Here is a 16,779-nt window from a genome sequence, read left to right as displayed (position 1 = left end):
TAAAGGGCGGGAGTCGCAAGAGCGACTCGCAGGGCTTTCGGGAATTGTAGTTTGATTTTATCGCGCGAGCCAATGGAAATCGGGGAAACATGGCAAGCACGTGGTTGAGGCTGGGACTGGCAGAGTGAGCTAGAGGTGGGTGGGATCACGAAGTTGGCGATCCAGTAAACGGGAGGGTTTCCGTGACGTCAGCGGTACGCGCCGGAAAGCACAGCTCACACGGGTGCTCATACGGAGCTGGCCAGGAGGATGGCTGGTTTTGCGGAGCTCGGGCTGTCATCGTGGCTTGTGGAACAATGTCGGCAGCTGGGTTTGAAGCAGCCCACGCCTGTACAGCTCGGCTGCATCCCTGCCATCCTAGAGGGTAAGTGTGGCCCGGCCTCTTTCCCAGGAAGCCTCCCCACTCTCATCGGCTCCCTTTCCTTGGCGCAGCGTTTGCCCACGCCACTTTTGCGGAGCGAGGGATACGCTTGGGCGTTTTGGGCATGCCTGGGTCCCAAAAGTAGATTGGGCAGTGTTGGCGTTTGGAATGCACAATTGACTCCCTGTGTGTCCGCACACAAGTGATGTAATCCCAGAGACTTGTCGTGACCTCAGAGCACAGGAATGAACAACTAATCGATACTACTGGGAAATTTTGGTAGTTTGCACTCCATTTTAATTTTATAAATGGTTGTTAAGATTAATTAGTCCTGGTAAATGCAGGACTCTGGTCCCGTAAATACTCCCCGCTCTAGTGGCCCAACCCAGTTTGCCATTAAAGAGATGCTCTTAGGGGCACCAGGGTGGCTTAGTCGGTTGAGCGTCCCACTCTTGATTTCCGCTCAGGTCATGATCGCAGGGTCAAGATCAAGCCCAGCATTGGGTTCCATGCTGGGTGTGGAGCCTGCTTGGGAGTCTCTCTCTCCCACTCTCCCTTTGCTTCTCCCCCTACCCCATGCTTTCTCTCTCTAAAAAAAGAGAGAGAGAGATGCCCTTAGGAAGCTTAGGAAGTAACAAGTTGAGGGTTGAGGGATTAAGTAAAGATGAAGAAATCAGTAGGGAGCCTAAGATGCAGACTGGGGGAGAAGGCATTTAGGTTTCCCCAAGCTGGGATGCTCTGTGAGGGAGTCAAAATGAGACAGGGAGTAGTAGCATCTTGGGTCTGATGGATGTGGGTTCCGCTGCAGCCTGCTACTCACTGGCTGTGTGTCCCGGGCACACCTCTGAGACTCGGTTTCCCTTTTTGTTCATCGGAGACAATAATGGTCACACCCTCTTAGAATTTGTCCGTCTGCCTATAATGTAAATGACATATCCATATGGTAACTGCTCATTAAACATTAGCTATTGTAAACTGTACCCAGTAGAACACTTGTCTACACCTGAGTGTGTTGATGTTCCTTTGCCTTCTGCCCAGGTCGGGACTGCTTGGGCTGTGCCAAGACAGGCAGTGGCAAGACAGCAGCATTTGTCCTACCCATCTTGCAGAAGCTGTCTGAGGATCCCTATGGCATCTTCTGCCTCGTCCTGACACCCACCAGGTGAGCCTCCCAGGCTTTCTGGGTGAGTTAACCATCTGTGTTTTCTTAGGCAAGCACGTTTAGCTCTCTGAGTGTACTTTCCCTACATTGAAAATGGGGACAGAAATCATTCCTGCCTCTTAAGGGAGGAACAGAATTAACCAGGATAGTGTGTGAGAAGTGCTGAGCACAGGGCTTGTCTCATGGCAAGCCCCGGCCAGACAGGAGCTATCAGTAGTCTTGTAGCCCAAGACAGAGACACATCTCCTGTTCTCGGGCAGACAAATAATGGCAGTTGACATGGTAAGTTCTCTTAGGGCAGGAGAGGTAGGCACTGTATGCTGTGAGGGTGTGGCCTAGGGAGGGGTGAGTCGAGGAAGACTTCATTCAAGGGGTACCTTAAAGGAAGATAAGGATCTCTCAAAGGGACAAGTTTGGGGAAATATACTCTAGGCAGAGGGAACCGCTAGTGCATTCGAGCAGAAGGGTGAGAGAGGCAGGGAACAGAATGGGTACTTGGGCCAGGCAGGTTAGAGCCAACTTGAGAAAAGCCTGGAATGCCAGGAAGAGAGTTAGAACCAATTCTGTGGGCATGTGAGCAGAAGAAGGCAAGACAGGAGGACAGGGAGTAGGTACATGGGCCAAGGAGAGGCCTGGGCAGAGCTGGGACCGAGGGGTGGGGAAGAAGGGACTTGGACACTGACCAGCCCCAGGGGAGAGGGGACTGACGCTTAGGTCTCGGGCTTTGGTGACTGTGGTGTCGAGGCCACTGCTGAGGAGGAGAGGCCAGTTTGGGTGAGACTGGTGGGAGAGGGTCGTGGGATGTCTGGGCCCCAGCCTTGTAAGGGGGGCCACAATAGGGTTCCAGTGCTCAGTATCAGAGCCTTTATCTAGAGGGAACTGGGAGCTGTGGTGGGCGTATAAGCAGGAGAGGGCTAGTCAGGAGGTCTGAGGGATGGACATGGGACTGGGAGGCAGGCACAGAACCCCCATCTAACCCAGCCTGGCCCCTTCACACCCACAGGGAGCTGGCCTACCAGATTGCAGAGCAGTTCCGGGTCCTGGGGAAGCCTCTGGGCCTGAAAGACTGCATCATTGTCGGCGGCATGGGTACAGGGGGCCCAGGGAGGCTCTGGGTAGGGGACCCCTGTGGCCTCAGGCAACCCACCCAGACCCACCTCTCACACTCTGCCTGCAGATATGGTGGCCCAGGCCCTGGAGCTCTCCCGGAAACCACACGTGGTCATCGCCACACCGGGGCGCCTGGCTGACCACCTCCGTAGCTCCAACACTTTTAGCATAAAGAAGATCCGTTTCTTGGTGAGTCGGCCTGGGGCCCGGATTCATCCATTTGGGACATGTGTCCCACAGGCCATCCAGAAGAGCCTTAGGAAGGGTGACAAGGACAGCCGAGGGATCAACAGGAGGCAGCCCATACTAGACGGGGCGGGAAGGGGAGGGCCTCTCTGAGACTCTGAGATGGTTGAGGGAGCAGATGTCCGAGATTTAGAGGGAGAACGCTCCAGGGCCCGGGCCCAAGGCTGGGAAGGAGGCATGTGGGGGAAGCAGGCCGGGCAGGGCATGCGGTCAGGCCTCGGACAGCGCTCTCACCAGATCCCCTACCCCCGGCCACTGGTGCTGCAGGTGATGGATGAGGCAGACCGGCTGTTGGAGCAGGGCTGCACTGACTTCACCATCGACCTGGAGGCCATCCTGGCGGCCGTGCCCACTCGCAGGCAGACCCTGCTCTTCAGTGCCACACTGACTGACACGCTCAGAGAGCTTCAGGGCCTGGCCACCAACCAGCCCTTCTTCTGGGAGGCTCAGGCCCCGTGAGTCCGTAGCCAGGTCCCAAGGGGCAGGGCAGGGCAGGCAAGTGGTGGGGTGGGGGTGGGGCACACCCAACAGAGGTTATTGGAGGGACGGTGCGGGACATTGGCTCCATTCAGCAGTAGGGGAAACTGAGCCCCCCCGCCCCCCATCCCCAGGGTGCGTACAGTGGAACAGCTGGACCAGCGCTACCTGTTGGTGCCTGAGAAGGTCAAGGACGCCTATCTGGTCCATCTGATTCAGAACTTCCAGGACGAGCACGAGGACTGGTCCATCATCATCTTTACCAACACGTGCAAGTGAGCATGGGCCTGCCTCTCTCTTCCTCAGACCCCTCCCATAGCCCTTTACGAAGGCCCAAGGTGTGAGGCACACAGCCGGTCTTGGCCCTTCAGCGCCTCGGCTCAGACCAGAGATTTCAGAGGAGTCGCTCAAAGAAGCTCAGAGAGGTCAAGCAATTTGCTGAGGCCACCCCCCCCCCCGAAGAGCCATGATTTGGGGTTCCTCAGGCCTGCTCTTAACCAGAAGGTCCAGTGGCCTCTGGCTGTCCCCCAGAAGCCCTCTGCAGCAGCTGAGAAGGCCTTGAAGCAGCCTCTTCACTCTGTCTCGGGGTGTCACTAAGACCCGGCACATCGGCCGCAACACCCGGGCCCTCCTCTCTACAGTCCTAGGGGCCTTCAGAATCCTTCAAAGCTCTTGGGAGGGTCGTTAGGCAGCTGTAGCATGAGCCAAAACAGATACATAGCCTACATCACATGGAGGAGACCTCCTGCCTGGCTGCTGCCCCCCAAGAATTTATGGGCTACCAGAAGAGGAAAGTCTGGATGCAGGGCTGACTCTCGTTAGCTTAGGCCAGGGAAGGGGTCGGCAGAGGATGTCAGCAGGCAGGATACCCCACACGCCTGCATCTCCTTCACCACTGCGTAGGGCCACCTCGTTGCGGTCTTGGGGTGCGCTGGGGCAGGAGTGCCTTCCCAAGACCCTGGCTCTGGAGGGGCTGACAGCGTGTCCTTCCCCCCAGGACCTGCCAAATCTTGTGCATGATGCTGCGTAAGTTCAGCTTCCCCACTGTGGCTCTGCATTCCATGATGAAACAGGTGAGCGACCAGGCCGCCCCAGAGTCCCTCCGGCCCTAGCCTTGCCCTGGCCGCGCGTCCCAGCCTCAGGCCCTTTGCACACGCTCTACCCTTTGCCTCGAACACTTCCTGCCACCCGTTTGCCTTGGTCTGTCCTCATGGGTGAGCCCCGTGAGGGTGGGACTAGCCTGGACCCACCTTGTTCCCACGCCTCACACAGCAAGGGCTTAAATATTTGCTGAGATGGTACCTGACCCCCGGTCTTCCCAATTCTTTCCCCGACGTGGCAACAGAAAGAACGCTTTGCTGCCCTGGCCAAATTCAAGTCCAGCATCTACAGGATCCTGATTGCCACAGACGTGGCCTCCCGGTGAGTGGCCCCGGGTACTCCCTCTCCTGTGCTGGCCCAGTGGCACCCCCACAGAGGGACTAGAGGGCCGACCCTGGCAAGAATTGGGGCAGCCCCCACTTCACGGCTGAGTGACCTGGGGTGAGTCCCGGCCTTGGTTTCCCCACGTGGATGGTGGCACTGACAGGCCTCTGCCTCCAGGGGCCTGGACATTCCCACAGTGCAGGTGGTTATCAACCACAACACCCCCGGGCTCCCCAAGATCTACATACACCGAGTCGGCCGGACAGCCCGTGCAGGTAAGTGGACAGGGCGGGGTGGCCTTCAGACCCACGTCCCTCCAGCCAGCCCACCCCGTGAGGAACTGAAGTCAGGAGCCGGTGGGAGAAGGTGTGGGGATAGAGCCGCAGGTGAGAGGCAGTGTTAGGGGAATCATCCTTTCAAAAGCAAAGGCAGGGAATATTCTGGTTTCTAAGATTCTCTCATGTAGGAAGAGACAGGGATTCTGGGGTGGCCAGACGGGGCCTGGCCCTTCTCTCCTGTCCTGTGGCCTGGGGCAGGGCACATCAGCTCTCTGGGCCCATCTCAGCAAACGACAGGTAGCAAGAATGACGCGTGTTTGGTGCTGCTCAGGGTCACGGGCCTCAGCAGCTGTGAGGGCTGTTTGAACGCCGTTACCCTCACCGACACGGGGAACGGAGAGACTAGCGTGCGCAGCTCTGCGCTGAGGCCCGTCGAGCCTTATCGCTGACAAAACGACCCTCCCAAGAAGTCAGCCACATCACCAGCCCCTGTGTCAGGCCAGCGTGGCAGGAGAGCCGCCTCTCCTGGTGTCCTGTGTCTCCTCTGGGAGGGACCTGGCCTCACCCCGTTCACCGAGCCCTCACTCTGTTCCCACCCAGAGGAGCCCTGAGCTGCCCAGGGGTCACAGCCTGTCTCCGTTGGCCCCTAGCTCATAGCAGGTAACTGTGGCATGTCCTCGCAGGGCGGCAAGGACAGGCCATCACGCTGGTGACGCAGTATGACATCCACCTTGTCCATGCCATCGAGGAGCAGATCAGTGAGTGGAGGGGGGGGGGGGCGGGGGCCTCTGGGTGAGATGCCCACTCATCCCCCACCCAAGACATCTGCCGGGCTACTCACTGAGCAGACGTAAACTGCACTTTCCTTCCTGTGCAACCCCAAATGAAGGTTTTTGAGCCCAGTTATCAAAACAAGCTTCCCACAGTGGCCCTCAGCCGCCGAAAGCCACATCCGGTGGGAAGGGACTTTGGTTTCTCAGCCTGAGATGTATGGATGGTCCTTGTGGATGAGTCAGAGGCCCCAGGGCCAGGGTCTGGGTGTGTTTAAAAATCACCCTTGGGTGGTTTAACATACAGCCCAGACTAAGAACCACTGGAAAATCTGTAATCACTGCACAGACTGCTCTAAAATTCAGAAACCTCTGGCCTGCAAAGGACGGTGTTTGAGTAATCTCTACGCCCACCATGGGGCTCGAGCTCATGACCCCAAGATCAAGAGTCGCACACTGTTCTGACGGAGCCAGCCAGGCGCCCCTAAAGGACAGTGTTTAAAAAAAAATACTTGCAGTCAAATTCGTAGTGTTGCTAACAACAACAAAAGGACAGCCTAGCTCCTTTAGGTCTAGAATCCCGGATCTTGTCCACCGACCCAGTCTTGCATGCCCCACTGCATGGGGAGCTCACTCCCAAGCCAGAACCCCTCCCCTTGTCTTGTCTGGCCTCTCCCGCCCCCTGGGACCCGTGCCTCTACAGAGAAGAAGCTGGAGGAGCTGTCCGTGGAGGAGGCCAAGGTGCTCCAGATCCTCACGCAGGTCAATGTGGTGCGGAGGGAGTGCGAAATCGTGAGTATCGGAGGCCGGGGGGCCCGGGGTGCTCCCTTCGAGATGAGGGCCCCTGTGACGGCCTCTCCTTCCTTCCCCAGAAACTGGAGGCAGCCAACTTTGACGAAAAGAAGGAGATCAATAAGCGGAAACAGCTGATCCTGGAGGGGAAGGTGAGGGCTGAGCGGGCAGGTGGGGGTGGGGGGAGGGCTTGCAGGGGGCACCGTGTCCCGCTCAGTCACCTGCGGGTCCTCCCATGACAGGACCCCGACCTGGAGGCCAAACGCAAGGCTGAGCTGGCCAAGATCAAGCAGAAGAACCGGCGCTTCAAGGAGAAGGTGGGGCAGGTGCTGCAGCGGCAGAAGGCGGGCGGGGCTGGCCGCAGGGGGCGTCCGCCCCGGGCCCCGCCTGAAGCGCCCTCCACGGCTCCCAGCCAAGGGCCGGCCCCGAGCAACCCGTGGCCCCCAGCCGCCCCGCCTGGGATTCCTTCCTGGAACTGATGGTCGAGGGCTCCTCCCCCGCGCCCGGGACCTGCTCAGTCCCTGTCCGTGGGACCCAGGGACACCCAGGTTGTGCACCACACAGCTTTCCACCTTGCAGCCCGGCTGGCCCCTTCCCAGAGCCCCTGCCAAGGGACAGGCTGTGGACGAGGAAGGAACACTGGCTGGGAGGTTGGGCTCAGCGCCAACCTCGTGACCCTGGATCACCTGGGTGGGGGGGAGTGGATGCTATCGGGCCCCAGAGCAAAGGTGTGTTGCTTGCAGGAGTCACTTAATAAATGGGTCTCTCAACATCGCCGGTCTGACTGTGTGGGAGTGGGGGCAGGGGAGGAGGGTTCGGCCGCTGGTGCTTTCCAAGTCCCCCAGAACATCATGTCACCCCCACCCCGCAGTTATCCATTCCCGTCGGGCCAGGCCAAAGGTTTGAACTACAGGGCTGGCCATTCTGGCCAGGTGACCTTGGGTTTGAGAAGCCCCCTCTGGGCCTCAATTTCCTCATCTGGAAAATGGGCACAGCAAGGCACCACTCTCCAAACATGGCCATCAGGTTCAGTGACATGATGCCCGTGTGTAGTGAACAGTACTATGTTCTAGGAGCTTCCCCACCTGCCTATCTGGTGGAATTTGGGGTTTGTAGCCAGAGTAAAGGGAGGGGTGCTTAACCAAGGGCCACCTAAGGGCAAACTGGTCCAGACAACAGGAGTTGAGCCCAAGGGGGTGGGGACAGCTGTGCTGGGCAGAGCTGAGCTCCTGGCTGTGTGGCGGGGGGGCGCTTCCCAGGCTTCCTCTTCTCACCTGCCAGCGGCTCACTAAGCCCTACAAAGATGGGGAGCAGCTGAGGTACATCGAAGAGGAAGCAGTTAGAGCGGTCCAGTGACGGCGGTTAGATGCCTAGGTGTCCACACAACACACACGAGCACAGCCACTCTTAGAAATGTAATCTGGGTGCCAACGCGCACCCTGGGGGTTCTAGAAATTCTACACAATGAAAAGCCCGGAAACAGCCCCTGAGCCGTGAGGGTCCAGGGCCAGCCAGCGCACTGTGGCCAGACCCTCCCCAGGCCGAGTTGGGCCCCCAGTCCCTGCCAGGGTGAACGGCCCACTGTGCCGCCCACAGCCCGGCTCGTGGCCCGGGCGGGAATCATGCGTCTAAAGCCAGCTCCTGCGGGCCCTGGCTCTCACGCAGATCCTGCAGCCAGGCTCAGGGCGTGCCCTCTGCCAGGCGGGCGAGGCCCTCTCGCAGCTCGCTCAGCTCAAACAGCCTGACGTCCAGCAGCTGTGCGGCCCGGCCCACCTCAGCCCGCGCCCGTTCCCGCTCGGCCCTCGCCTCCTCCAGGCTGCGCTCCGTCGCCCGCAGCTGGTGCTCCAGCTCGGCGTTGCGGGTCTCCAGGTCCTGCAGGGAGAGGGTAGGCAGAATGTGGGGCCCCAACAAGTCTAGGGTCACCAGCCCTGCGTGGGGCATCCAGCATCTGAGGGCCATCCTGTCAGACCCCACTCTGGGCCATGCCATGCTCCCTTCATCTCTTACTCTCCCTGCAGCTTCTGCCCAAGACACTCCCCGAGCCCTTGGCCAATTTGAAGGTCATAGAACTGATCACATCCCTCTTCTGCTCAAGACCCTTTTGTGACCCATCAGGCTGGGAACAAAATCTGCATCCCTTCCTCCCTCCTCTCCTTGTTCATTCCAACTCAGACTTGCTGGCTTCCTTGTGGTTGCTTGAACGTGTTGAGTTTCTCCCCCACCTCAGGGCCTTTGCACAGGCTGAGCACTCGGCCCAGGAGACAAGAGGGAGCATTTCCCCAACTTCTCTCTTCTGGTCCCCAGATCCTTTAACATCTTCCCCTGCTGGACTCACGGGACATTCCCCATGAACATATCTCAGGTGAAATCTTCAGTGAAAGCCAGGCCAGTCAGACCTGGGTTCAAATGCAGACTCCTGACCCTAAGGACTTGATGGGTTGAAGCATGGGAATTCAGCAGGGACTCAAAAATTGCTTCTTGAGGGGGGCCTGGGTGGCTTAATTGGTTAAGTGTCTGCCTTCGGCTTGGGTCATGATCTCAGGGTCCTGGGATGGAACCCCATGTTGGGCTCCCTGCTCAGCGGGGAGCATGCTTCTCCCTCTCCCTCTGCCCTTCCTCCACCCCCCCATGCTCTGTGTCAAATAAAATCTTTTTAAAAATTGCTTGTTGAATCAAAGAATATGAAACATTGTACTAATAACAACTGTCATTTACAAAACACTGGCTGCAACTTGGACTCTCCATGTCCCTGGTCCTCCCAATCTTTCACAACCTAGGTAAACCTCTTCCTGACCCCACTTACAGGTGAAGAAACTGAGGCCCGGAGAGGCACACAGCTGCCCAGGACCCAACAGCAAGGAAGGATCCCAGGTCTGTCCCGCAGCCGGGGCTGGCTGCCCCTGGGCCATCACCCCACCGCAAGGCGACGACACACACCTGCACCTTCTGCTGGGTCTCCTCGCGTTCGCTGGCGTCCACGGCCTCACGGGGTCCACCAGTCTGGCTCTTCAGTGTCTGGATCTCCTAGAGAAGAGTTCCCAGGGTCTATTCTGGGGGTCCTGGCTCTCCCGTGGGAGGTCAGGGAAGAGGAAGCCCAGGGACACACACTCAGTGCTCACCTGGTCCTTGGTTTGCACTAATGCCTCCAGCTGCTCCAGAGACTGGCCCGGCCCTTCCTTCTCACTGACTGAGGGTGGTTCCGCGGCTGCCTGGGCCTCCAGCTCAGCCACCTGTGTGGACAGGAGAGTCAGCCCCTGACACCCCAGCCTGCATTCTCCTGACCCCTGGGGACTCTGTCCCTTGCTCAGTCACACCCATGACGAGGACTCAGGCACTCACCCCCTCTGATTGGGGCTACCACCTTGCGGCAAGTAGGACTTCAGGGTTTGACAAAGGTTGGCATTCTCTCAGACCCATAATACAGAACAAGAAACTGAGGCGCAGGGAAACGACCGGCCGAGATCACACAGCCAGCCCGTGAACCCAGGACGGATAGGACATGAGGAGGCAGGGGGTCCTCAGCTGCCGGGGCCACTTGGAGTCTCTGGAAGGGGTCCCCTCACCCGCTGCCGCAGCCTCTCGGCCTCTGCGCGCTGGGCCTCCAGCTGCTGCCTCCACTGGGCGGCGGCGGCGTTGGCTTCTCGCAGGGCGCCCGCCAACTTGTTGTTGCTGTCCTGCAGCGCGAAGAACTCGGCCTCCCACTGCACCTCGCCCACCGAGCTGCAGGGACGCAAGGGTTGGCGGGGGCAAGGCCCGGCCGCACCAGGGAGGGGGCGGGGCTGGCCCAGGGGCGGGGCCATAGGTGGGGATGTCCCGGGGGAGGGCAGTCTTGTCGGGGGCGGGGTCAGCCCATCCGGGCGTGTTCAGAACCGGGTAAGGGTGGGGAGAACCCCGTGGGTTTTGAATTTGGTCGGGGAGGCGTGACCGAGGCAGGGTCAGCCCCGAGAAGGCGCGGTCAAGGGAGGAGCGCGTTCGAGGGGCGAGGTCCGTTCCGGAGAGGGCAGGACCTGAGTCAGGCCCCTCGCCTTCCCGGGCCTTGAGCACACAGTCAGGTCTCGCGGCCCGTCGCGCCCCACCGGCTTCGGAGAAGCTCCTCTGGGCGCCTTCCGTCCCGCCACGCCCTTTGCCCGCCCTACCCCCCCTCACCCCTCCGACAGCATCTTCTTGAGCCGCTCGCGCTCGGCGGGGCCGGGGACATCCGCGCTCTGGCTACGGAACAGTTTCTCATCGCCGGGGCCGTTGGCGCTGACGAGGGGAGTTGGGGGCACCTAAGGGTGTGGGCAGAAGTGGGGTCACACTGGGGGTGGCTTCGGTCAAGGACCGGTTAGGTCATGGTTGAGGTCGGGGCTGATGTTACTGGGGTTGTGACTGAAGGCAGGGGTCCTTACCAGCGCTGGGATGGGAGTGCACCCCTCCTCTCCTCATCCACTCTCTATGGCTCCCCATGATCCCTGGGCCAGAGTTCCGGGAACTGTACCCCCACCTTGCCTGCCTGGGCTCTCACCAAGCCCCCAGGAGCACACCTGATGCAGGCTCGCCTACATAAACCCACTGAGATACCAAATCTGCAAAGGTGGGGGAGCAATGTGAAATCTCTATGCTAGCCCCTCATGGCAATGCCCCTTCCCTGGGGCCAAATTCAACATGATTTTAAGATTCAGACAGGAAGCCCTCTACCAGGCTGAATTCACTGCCTGGACCAGGAGCCTGCTTTTCCATCTCTGTAACTCTTTCCCAGCCCTGGGCCTGGCACACAGTAGGTGGTCAGTAAATCGTGCTGAATAAATTAACGGGGGAAAGCTCCCGGGACAGTTTTTCACTCTACCGCCTGGCCCCTACTTGGCTATTTCAACCTCCAGGTTTTTACTCTGCCATCTAAGCTGGTTTCCAAGCCTTCCGTGATCCAAGGCTAGGCGAGACCCCCAGGATGTGCTCCTGACCCTTTCCCTCCCTCTGTAGGTCTAGCTTTACACGACCTGTGAGCATTTATCCTGGGCACCCGCACAGCACCTGGACCCTCCATATCAGCTGAGTGACCGGTAGGCACGGGACAGGAAGTACTGACCTGGTGGGCAGTGAGCCCCAGGGCTGGACTCGTGAGCTCCCCCCCATCCTGAGATTTCTCCCTCGCCAGCCTCGCTGCTTCCTTTACTTCCTGGAACTTCTCAGCAAACTGGGGGGTGGGGGGGGCAGAACAATCAATCAAAGAAAACTCAGCCTCCTCTCCCAGGGCCCCACCTGGTCACCCTCACCCAGAGCCAGCCCTGTCACTTTGGAAGGGATTTTAGGGGCCACACATATCCTCTCATCTCATGAACTGGAAGAGTGGTCAGAAGGCTTGGAAAATGTCCCAGTGAGTAGACTGAGTATCAGGGCGGGGGTGGGATGTTCATGGAAGCGTATTACACCGAGCCACCTTGAGAAAGGGCTCCCCTTTTCCTCTCAGCCAGGCTTATTCCAGCAAGGAGAGCCTCAGGTGGGTGCTGTCTTTAATGCCCGGGGCACTTGTGAGTATCTTTTTATAACGAAGAGAAAGCAGGTCTTGGGCTCAGAGCCTCTGAGAGCCACCTGTACACAGTGAGAACGTAAATCGCCCCGTTTTCATTCCTACTGCGTTAATGTTTACATTTACCACCGATACTGGTTTTCCAATTAGGGTAGGATACACTGTTTTTCATTTTAAAATAAATGTCTTTAGTTGGCAAATAATTTAGTTGGAAACTAATTTTTTAAAGAAAATGTTTACACACAGATGGCCACTTGATGGGGGCAAAGGGGCCAGTGCCATTCACGGCGGTGGGGGTGGGGGAGAATCATTTCAAAAAAACGGTCCAAGAGCAACTGAATACTCAGTGGGAAAAAATACTCCTGCCTTATACCACCCACAGAAATTAATTCAAGGCCTAAATTTGAAAGGAAAATGAAAGCTTCTAGAAGCAAAGAGAATCCTCATTAGGAATCAGAAAGCACTACCCATCCCGGGGAAACAATGGGATGAGACAATATTGAAGTCTGGAGACAGCAGAGGGTGGAGGGAGGCAATGATGAAGGTAGTGCTGGGGCGTGTGAGGGAACTCCCAGCCCGTCCCAGGCACCCAGAGAAGGGCAGGGTGTGTCCCAAACGGGAGTAGGTGGCCGCCAGAGCTGAGACATGGACCAGGGAACCAGGAAGGGTGGTCTAATTCCGAGGCCCATTCTGCAGCACCTGCCCAGGGGCCCCAGGGTACCCAGGAGAAGACCCAGGCCCAGCCCTGCCCCCGCCATGTAGCCCTGCAAGCCCACCTGGGTCAGATGCTGCTCAGAAGCAAAGCCAAGGCCGTAGACAGTGTTGGCGCGACTGTCTGCCCACTGCCCGAACTTCTGGGAGGTTTTGGTAAAAGTCATGTTGGGGGTGACAGTGCTGTTGATGATGGCCTGGGGGGGAGAACGAAATTCAAGGTTGGTGATACTGACAATAACACGAAACCCCCAGGGTGTCACTTTGCATTAGCTCCTGGGAGGTCCTTGGTGTGAGCCATTTCAGGAGGGAGACGGATTCTGGGCTCTTCCCAACTCCCAGCCCCCAGGCACGCAGCAAGGCCAGGACCGGACCCAGGCCTGTCTCTGAGACCCCAGGAGCCTGCCACCCTCCCTAGGCCCTGCCAGGACCTTGGCACCCCCGATGCTGATGATTCGGTAGACATTGCGGGTGGCATCATAGAAGTAGGAGACGGTGAGTGCGTGCTTGCCCGCGGGGATCCAGTTCCGCTTGGTGGCCGGGTCAATCTGGAACACGTGCGCCCGTGTGCTGAAGATGGGCTGCTCCCTGCATGGGGACAGCGTTCTCAGTGGGGCCGGGCATCCCACAGGGAACTCAGGGCCAAGCTGAGGAGACAGGGGCTCACCTGGCTGTGGACATTGGTCAGGCTGGGCTGGGTGGGCTCCAAGAGGCAGCCAGAGGGACGGCAGGAGCTGCGGGTTCAGCCTCTGGGGGGGAGAGGGGGCTTGTGAGTGTCCCCCCAGGACAGGCTTAAAGAAACCAAGCAAGTCCAACCTCAGGACCCACTGCCGAGGTACACCATTCATAGAACGTCAGTCAAAAAGGTGAGGGAATCAGATCACTCAAAGCAAAAAGACCCTGTCCCTGTCCATCTGGAGGAAGCCCCCCACACCCCGAGCAGGAGATGGCTCTCTGACAGGAGCCAGGTGGCCCCTGATATCCCAGCATAAACTTCCCAGCATGCTGGTTACTGAACCCCCAGTGAAAGCTGCTCAATCTTGGGGCTAGGTAGAGAAGGCCGAGGTGAACTCCTGCTTGGTATTTTCTGCGACATTCCCTCATCACTCCCCAAACCAGGATCTCCATCAAAATGTGGGGCAGCACCAGGCGCCTACTGGGAGACCAGTCCCCCCCAGAACCCACAGGGGGACCCCTCAGCTTCCAGTCTAGGGCAGAGGCACACCTTGGAGTCACAAGTCCAAATCCCCAGGGAGCTCCCAGCCTAGTTAGAAAGATAAGATGTAGGGGCGCCTGGGTGGCACAGCGGTTAAGCATCTGCCTTCGGCTCAGGACGTGATCCCGGCATTATGGGATCGAGCCCCACATCAGGCTCCTCCACTATGAGCCTGCTTCTTCCTCTCCCACTCCCCCTGCTTGTGTTCCCTCTCTCGCTGGCTATCTCTATCTCTGTCAAATAAATGAATAAAATCTTTAAAAAAAAAAAAAAGAAAGAAAGAAAGAAAGATAAGATGTAGCCAAACAACTTTACCCTGGTACCCACTACTGATCGCCCATGACCCCTCAACCCCAATACCATGCAGGGCTGTGTGGAATCAAGGACTGGGAGAGGGGGCTCCCCAGCCACTCTTGGTGCCTCTATCCACAACCCCACAGAAACCAGGAATGGCTGCCCTGGAGAATTCCTCACCCTCATCTCTGTGCCCCCAAAACCTGCATCAGGGGATCTGTAGGGGACCAGCAGGGACCTGGGGAAGGGAGGTGGCAAAGTGGGATAAAGGGAGGCCCCCTGCGGAGCGGCCTCCTAGGTCAGAGGAGGGATGCCCCCCCCACCCTGTCCTGGGCAGCTGCTGCCCCGGTCACAGGGTCTGAAACCGGAGCCCCTGTGTGGGGGAGGGGCGGCAGCTCTGGCCTGGGATGGGAGCAGGTCCTGGGGCGAAGCAGGGTTCCAGGGTGCAGGGGTCTCAGAAACTCAGGCCCTTCCGGCCCTGACGGCCCTGACTGTCCTGACGGTCCTGCCGCGACTTGCAGCTTTGGGGAAAGTTACTCACCAACTAGTCATGTGCCTTGGACGCCGCTGGCCCGCGGGGCTCGCGAAGGAGGCCCCGACCCCGCCCGGTGCCCAGGATCCCCAGTTGCGTGTGGGGGCGAAGCCCCACCCCATGCGCCCCAGTCCGGGGGGTCTGATATTCAGTAAGGAAGGAGTTCCCATCCGCGTCAGAAGCGGGGCGCCCAATACGCGCCCCGACTTCGGGAAGTGCCACCCTCGACCCGGGAACTTCCGAGATCCACGCGACGCCCCCCAACTCCGGGTCCAGAACTTCGGGGACACATTCTCCGCCTCCTCCAACCGCAGGTCCCGAACTTCGGGGATCCCTCGCGCCACCTCCGACTCCTAAATTTCGGGGTCTCCCTGCCACCTTTCCAGCCCCGGGTCCGGAATTTCGGGATCCCCTCGTGCCGCTTCCCTACCCCAGGCCCGGAACGTCGGGGACACCGCAGCCTCTTCCAACGCCCGGTCCGGAACTTTGGGAACCCCTCGCACTGTGCCCTCTCCGACCCCGACTCCGGAACTTCGGGGCCCCTGCACCCTCTCAAGCCCCGGAATTTCGGGGCTCCCCGAGCCACCCCCAGCCTCCCTGTCCGGAACTTCGAGGACCCCCTGCCCTCCCCCTGGCCCTAGAACTCCGGGTTCCCCGCGTCACCGGCGCAGGCTCGGACAGTAGGGCTCACCCTGCGGGCTCCGCGCCCCGCGAGTGTCCGGGCGCGAGTCGGGTGCTGCCCCGCGGCGCCGACTCCCCGCAGCCGGGCGCCCCGTTCGCTTGCTGGCTCCGGGGCCCGCGCCCTCCGCGCCGCCCTCCGCACCGCCCGCGCCTTTGTCTGCGCCTCCGCCGCCGCCCGCGCCGCCTCCGGTCCCATCGCGGCCGGTCCCGACGCGGCCGCCGCCCGCCCCGCCTCCCCGGGCCGCCGAGGCCGCCCCGCAGCGCCCCCTGCCGGCCCTCCGCGGCGGGGGGGAGGGGGAGAGGGAGGGGCGGAAGCCGGGAGGAAGGCGGGACAGGACCGGCGGGGAGGGGGTTAAGGGCGGGGAAGAGGGACTGGGGGTGGAGATGGGGACAGAGACCCAGACCCAGAGGCAGAGATATGGGGGAGAGACACTGGAGACAGACAGTAGAGAACGTGGCTTCATCGTCCCGTCAGGGGTGGCCCTGACCCTCCCGGCCTCTGCTGCCCTGGCTCTCACTGCCTGAGATCATGACCTTCTGCTTTCGATGGGAGTTCCTTTCCACCTGACAGGTACTTGGGGCAGGGGCACCCCTACCGTACAGAGGTGGGTGCCTGCTCACAGTAGGAGCTCCGTGGGCGTTACCAGGAAATGAAAGAGACACAGGCTGGGAGAGAGCTGGAAGAGGCTGATGGGAGAGGCAAACAGTAGGCATTTAATGAGGCTTGATCAGGGGTACCCTGCTCAGAATGCTTCCTGCCTGACTTCCCACCCAGCTCTGATCCCTGGTGGGGAGGGGCTTCTATCCACCTTGTCGCACAGGAGAGGAAGGTAACGATGCCAACCATGGTCGAATTACCAGTATTGCTATTGTACAGGGCCCCGAGAACCTAGGGCAGACAGAATGTTGGGGCCCGGTTCCCACCAAATGAGTGAATCCCCTGGAGGTCCTCAGGCCTGGGTTTGCCATCTCTGGTCAGGGGGAGCCCTTCATACACTTGCCAAGAGAGGGTCCTTCTGGAGATGAGCCAGGATGAGCCTCCCCAGGCCCGAGTCTACGTGTGGGACCCACTACTTGTCCATCCCGTGGCTGCCCTTTCTCTGGACTCTTCCAAAGTCACGCAGTGCCATCGGGCTCGTGGACAGAGGTGCTGCGGCTCCCCCAAACCAAGGCCTGCGGGTCCCTAAAGCTCCGAACCTCATGTTGGAACTTTCTGAC

The 16,779-nt window shown here is 59.5% G+C and overlaps 2 protein-coding genes across 3 annotated transcripts; one reads left to right on the top strand and one right to left on the bottom strand.

Moving 5' to 3' along the window:
- Positions 1 to 203: 203 nt before the first annotated feature.
- Positions 204 to 7,393, top strand: DDX49 (DEAD-box helicase 49). Its single transcript, XM_045778732.2, has 13 exons — positions 204 to 364; positions 1,400 to 1,523; positions 2,527 to 2,612; positions 2,701 to 2,822; positions 3,147 to 3,334; positions 3,491 to 3,631; positions 4,354 to 4,429; positions 4,702 to 4,778; positions 4,959 to 5,056; positions 5,743 to 5,817; positions 6,533 to 6,621; positions 6,702 to 6,773; positions 6,864 to 7,393. The coding sequence occupies exons 1-13, from the start codon at positions 250 to 252 to the stop codon at positions 7,098 to 7,100; spliced, it is 1,500 nt and encodes a 499-aa protein (XP_045634688.1). The 5' UTR covers positions 204 to 249; the 3' UTR covers positions 7,101 to 7,393.
- Positions 7,394 to 8,023: 630 nt separating this feature from the next.
- On the bottom strand, positions 8,024 to 15,764 carry HOMER3 (homer scaffold protein 3). Of its 2 annotated transcripts, none has more exons than XM_045778362.2 (10): positions 15,572 to 15,764; positions 13,506 to 13,587; positions 13,270 to 13,426; positions 12,904 to 13,035; positions 11,687 to 11,794; positions 10,768 to 10,889; positions 10,185 to 10,341; positions 9,741 to 9,851; positions 9,559 to 9,645; positions 8,024 to 8,493 (listed from the first exon to the last, which is right to left on the bottom strand). In XM_045778362.2, the coding sequence occupies exons 2-10, from the start codon at positions 13,517 to 13,519 to the stop codon at positions 8,302 to 8,304; spliced, it is 1,080 nt and encodes a 359-aa protein (XP_045634318.1). In that variant the 5' UTR covers positions 13,520 to 13,587; positions 15,572 to 15,764; the 3' UTR covers positions 8,024 to 8,301. The 2 variants fall into 2 exon arrangements, with proteins under 2 accessions (XP_045634318.1, XP_087723276.1); XM_087867150.1 differs by lacking the exon at positions 15,572 to 15,764 and adding an exon at positions 14,890 to 15,037.
- Positions 15,765 to 16,779: the final 1,015 nt, after the last annotated feature.

The sequence above is a fragment of the Ursus americanus genome, chromosome 14 (genome assembly GCF_024610735.1).
Source record: "Ursus americanus isolate L20-20 chromosome 14, mUrsAme1.1.p, whole genome shotgun sequence".
Lineage (NCBI taxonomy): Eukaryota > Metazoa > Chordata > Mammalia > Carnivora > Ursidae > Ursus > Ursus americanus.
The sequence above is the reverse complement of the archived record's forward strand: the minus strand, read 5'-3'. Positions and strand labels throughout refer to the sequence as shown.

Bases quoted from the DNA above. Each gene is read 5' to 3' on its own strand.
- HOMER3 (XM_045778362.2), bottom strand. The intron at 10,342-10,767 runs GTGAGGGGGGGT...GCGTCCCTGCAG, and splicing joins AAGAAGATGCTGTCGGAGGG to CTCGGTGGGCGAGGTGCAGT. The intron at 8,494-9,558 runs GTGTGTGTCGTC...CTCTCCCTGCAG, and splicing joins AGACCCAGCAGAAGGTGCAG to GACCTGGAGACCCGCAACGC.
- DDX49 (XM_045778732.2), top strand. From the start codon at position 250: ATGGCTGGTTTTGCGGAGCTCGGGCTGTCATCGTGGCTTGTGGAACAA. The intron at 1,524-2,526 runs GTGAGCCTCCCA...TCACACCCACAG, and splicing joins CTCGTCCTGACACCCACCAG to GGAGCTGGCCTACCAGATTG. The intron at 4,430-4,701 runs GTGAGCGACCAG...ACGTGGCAACAG, and splicing joins TGCATTCCATGATGAAACAG to AAAGAACGCTTTGCTGCCCT.